Source organism: Drosophila rhopaloa, unplaced genomic scaffold, assembly GCF_018152115.1.
Source record: "Drosophila rhopaloa isolate 14029-0021.01 unplaced genomic scaffold, ASM1815211v1 contig_155, whole genome shotgun sequence".
NCBI classification, from domain to species: domain Eukaryota; kingdom Metazoa; phylum Arthropoda; class Insecta; order Diptera; family Drosophilidae; genus Drosophila; species Drosophila rhopaloa.
Window position 1 is genome coordinate 5,937,413 of NW_025335034.1, and position 4,536 is coordinate 5,941,948.

The window sequence follows — 4,536 nt, forward strand, 5'->3', positions numbered from 1 at the left end:
TTACAGAATTTAAGGACCAGTACAAGCTTAGCTTCCAAAAAACCAATACCAATTCTAAAGGATTCCCCTTGGTAGTTACCCATCGGCAATGGTCAATAACGCAAGAAATATGTAAAATGGAATACATATAGGGAACCAAAATCTTCGTCAACCTGGTTAGAGTCGACCTGGTTTGGTGGGCTTTTAATGAAAGCAGTAAAGATTCATAACGCTGATTGATGTACACTTGATCGCTGATTACTAATTTATCAGTGTGGTAGTAGTAGTAAAATGTCAATCGTATCAAAAAAAATTATTGGACAAAAATCATCAAGAAGTTAAATTAAATTCGCTTGTAAGTCCTGGTGGAAATTACCAAATACCGAACTGTCGTGAACAAAATTCCATTTTTAAAATATACAAATTCAATCCTTTTTATTGTATTTAGAACTTCAGAATAACGGCACAACTTCAGAATTTTATTTATTTATTCTTTTTAAGAAATCAATGGAACCAAAAATAATTTGTAAGGTAATGATCATTAATGTTGGAAAGACCCCTTTATAGAAAACAGTTCATATGAGATCGGGTTGATCGATAAATCGGAAACTTAAAGGCAAATTTTTGTTCCATTTCATAACGAACTTTCCAATTAAGTCAAAAAACCTTTACACCATATACAATTTAATACTTGGTTCATAGCATTACAGAGTAATTTAAAGTTAAATAAATCTTAGCTTAGACTAACGAACTAGGATCTATGATACTTAGTACTAATCCACGTAGAATTGCTCGATGGGAACGTTCTTTAGCAGCTGGTTGGCGAGTTTTCCGAATTCACTAGCCAACTTCTTCTGCAATTGAGCCTGCATGGCCTCCAAGACGACTTGAGAGTTTTCGCGCAAGAACAAGTTGGTGGCCTCCACTGTGTAATTAAAAGGGATCTCGTTATCACAGCTATCAGAGCTAGAGTAAAGAACAACTTACGCAGAATACGGTTGTTATTGAAAGCACCCGATATGCTCATTTTCACATCCTTCACATCCAGAACCAAGCTGAGGGCGTCGATGTGCAGGTAGTTTCCCCCCTTGGCCGCGTGTTTTGACGTCTTTCCTGTGAGATCGGCACTCACACCCTCGAAGTTGGCGTGAAAGTCCCCTCCTCCGGAGGCTGGCAGGATCAAAAGGACCCCGGAGCTCGTGTACTTCGCCTCGATCTTCAGCTTGGGCATCACGATCTTCGCCTTGAAGGGCTCGCTGCCATCGCTCAGCTTCAGGGACTTCACCTGGAAGTTGCTGGCCCCGAAGGCCTCCATGTTCTTCAGCGTGATCTTGTATCCCTGCGGACCCTCCGTCAACTGCAGGGCCAGGGTGTCCATCTTGAAGGGCTCCACAGAGGGCAGCTGAAAAGGGGCTTATGGTAAGATTTGTACAGAATTTAAGTAAAATATTTCAAGAACATAGTCTGACTATTGTATTGGCTCGAACTTGCGAAAGTCAATAAGTCCATGTGAGTTTTATTTCAAATAACTTTTCGAATGGAAAAACTGCATGAAGCGGCGGTCGATGCTCAGACAAAAAAGCACTTTTGATCCAGATGATCAAAAACATGACTTTGAATAATATTGGGACACTATATGACCTTTAAAACAGAATCACGTTCATTGCACCACTGTGCAGAGAGGGAGCCACACCACTTCCGCAGCTTTTTCCCGCGAAAACAGTCATTATGCAAGTGCGAAAGTCCCAGTGACTTTCATTTGATTGCATCTTATGCAACTGAAAACTCGTTGGCTAAGCAAACGCTTCAAAGAAATACAAGCCCAAAGTGCGACACCTAATAACTAGAGGAGAAAAGTCACTCACCTGAATGTCGGGAATGCCATTGGCCAAGTAGGGCTTCAGGTGTTCAATAGCTCCAATGAAACAGTCCACCAACTTGGGGTCGTCCCTGCGGCATTGTTTGATATAGGCGGCTGTAAGAAACCAAACATTCATTAAAAAACGGTCAAGTTAAATTAAATTTAACACATTTTATATTAGCACTCCTTATCGCCATTTTATCATCGATCTACAGTAGAGTTTAGTATTAAAAAATGATTAATATTATTTATAAGCTATTCAAATTTTATATTTAAAACAACGTCGTGACATTTTTAAGTAAATATTAATTTTTAATTGTCTGATCATAATTTAAAAGTACCTATTATTATAAATTCGTTGATGTTATTACTTTCCGCTTCGTCGGAAGATAAACACTGAGTAGTGTCGGCAAAGTGGAAGATCAACATCAACACAGACTCAATTCCTGTAAAGTTCATCGACTCTGCAGACAATCTCGAAAATAAACTCGAAACCACAGCGCGACCTCCAAACGAGTAGAGATCGGAATCAAGATCTCGATTCGATAGCAAGGTTGCCAGAAGTGCACCCTAGAACCTGTTGTGCCGCAGTTCTGTGGCACATGACACACATTCGTGGCGACAGGTTATAGCCGGTGTATCATTATCGTTGCCATTGTGATTATGATCGTTGCCTGGCCATTTCATTAGCGCCATTCGATGGCAAGGCGAGCTGCAGCGGCGATTAAATTTCAAGTTGAAGGCTGTTCAACGGCCACGGCTCGCGTTAATTAAGTATGGATTTGGTTCATAGTCTGCATTTTGAGTTTTTAGCTTGTAGTGCTTACATTTATTTATTTTGAGCGCGATGCGGAAGCAAAGTCTCTGTTGACACTCATCGGCCGAAAAGCCGGGCTTTTGTCCCCCTTTCTGTTTTGTTTCGCTCATTTGTCAAGCAAAACCGTGTCGCCTCACGCAATTAGCACATTAATAAGTGGCTAGATTTCGGCAGCTGGTGGTAATCTTGACATTTGACATATTCCTGAGGATGCGATTGCACTCTTTGTACACAGAAGGTGCGAAAAGTAAATGAAACACCTTAGGAATTGTTGCTGGTGCTACTTGATACATTTCATCGTTAAATAATTCGACATGATTTTCTCTACCTTTCAAAAATTAGGGAACAGACTAAAGGGTGACTGTAGAATAATAGCTATAAAATAATAACCTAATAACTATAAAATGAAAAATATTATTTTAAATAGTAAATTCTATATAAAATTCTAAAATATATATATATTAGACCAAGAAAACACACTTTGGAAGCCCTACACAGACTCAAGTATTCTAAGTTTTGAAGTGAGTGTACGCTAATTAATTTTTGTAGGGTATTAAACAAATATTATTCAAACAGAAACAGCATTACACATTTTTGTTCGAGATCAATAGTTCACTACAGGTAATAAAGCTTAAAGAAATGTTAGCATATGAGAAAAAAGTTGGGAGAAAACTGCGGGAATAACTTAGATGACAACTTAAGTGTCACGTAACATTTTGTTTACTGTGTGATTAGTTCCGACAGTAATATTGTTTTTATTTTACTTTGTCTCTAAATACATTTGTCAATCACGCTTGCATTAAAATTTACTGTGTCCACAACGTCAAATAAAATTTGAATATTTTAAATTATATACTATATGTATATGTATGTATATTAAGCATTATAGATACAAATAGAAAAATAACTTTCGAGATATGAGTATTTCCACAGCATTTTACTCTTGATAATGCAAAGTTTGATGTCAATAAATTCAACATTATTGTAAAAAACATTTAACAGTTTAAAGAAAGATTGCCTTGTTTTAAAAAATTTGGGTTAGTGTTTCAATTATAATTTCAGATTTAACATTACGCTGCCATTTCCATTCTACTGAATATATTATTCATGGAAAAGAATTTAACACTTATAAGATTCGGTTTCCTAATATAGTTTACTTTATTATTAATTCTTGTCAATAATATCGTTATAGTCCCAACTTACGGGTCTCCGCGCTTACTATCCAAAGAGCTTGGATCACAATCACTAGGCACACGGATTTCATCATTTTGGGTAGAAATATCACTTAAGAACAATTTATAAGATGTAAATGAATGCAGCCACACGCAACGGAGTCAGAAACCAAGAGTCTATAAACTATTAGTGAGTGGAGTGGTAGGAGGTCCGTCAACGCGAAGCTGAGAACTTAAACTGCGAGCTGGTTGCCGGTCGATCGTCGATTTTAAAGCCCCAAAGCTGCAGATCGCGAGATGCAAACCAAGCCGTCGACTTGTGCGTCGGCAGAGAACTTCCACTTTGCCGATCCGAGTATATGTACTCAGTACATATGTAGTGTAGCTGGTGGGTTCGAGGGGCTCAGGCTTAGTGACTGACTGACCTATTGGGCTCCCCTCTTCTTGGTTTTTTCGACTACTGTGCAAGATTTCGGTTTGTTTGCCCCTTGCCGAGTGCCATTAAAAGCAATTAGGCAATTCTATTTTCGCAATTGCCTGCATGCAAAGATGCAGAATTCGAAAACAAGCGTTTAGGGCATCACCTGATGAACTTCACATATAGTTAACCTTCTGCTGATCGACCACAAAGCAACCCTGATTGCGGTTTGAAAAAGAAATGAATAACTTCTTATTGCTAGTAAGGTTAAAAAGCCATAAATCTGAGC

General features: G+C 38.3%; 1 protein-coding gene across 1 annotated transcript; it reads right to left on the reverse strand.

Annotated features, from left to right (window-relative positions):
- Window positions 1-646: 646 nt before the first annotated feature.
- Window positions 647-4,077, reverse strand: LOC108041812. The gene is made up of 4 exons (XM_017119845.2): window positions 3,861-4,077; window positions 1,845-1,954; window positions 967-1,381; window positions 647-904 (listed from the first exon to the last, which is right to left on the reverse strand). The coding sequence occupies exons 1-4, from the start codon at window positions 3,922-3,924 to the stop codon at window positions 753-755; spliced, it is 741 nt and encodes a 246-aa protein (XP_016975334.1). The 5' UTR covers window positions 3,925-4,077; the 3' UTR covers window positions 647-752.
- Window positions 4,078-4,536: the final 459 nt, after the last annotated feature.

Excerpts from the sequence above, each read along its gene's own strand:
- LOC108041812 (XM_017119845.2), bottom strand. The coding sequence starts at position 3,924 with ATGATGAAATCCGTGTGCCTAGTGATTGTGATCCAAGCTCTTTGGATA. Across the intron at positions 1,382-1,844 it reads ATGGCATTCCCGACATTCAG|CTGCCCTCTGTGGAGCCCTT; the intron begins GTGAGTGACTTT and ends GCCCCTTTTCAG. Across the intron at positions 905-966 it reads CAATAACAACCGTATTCTGC|TGGAGGCCACCAACTTGTTC; the intron begins GTAAGTTGTTCT and ends TTAATTACACAG.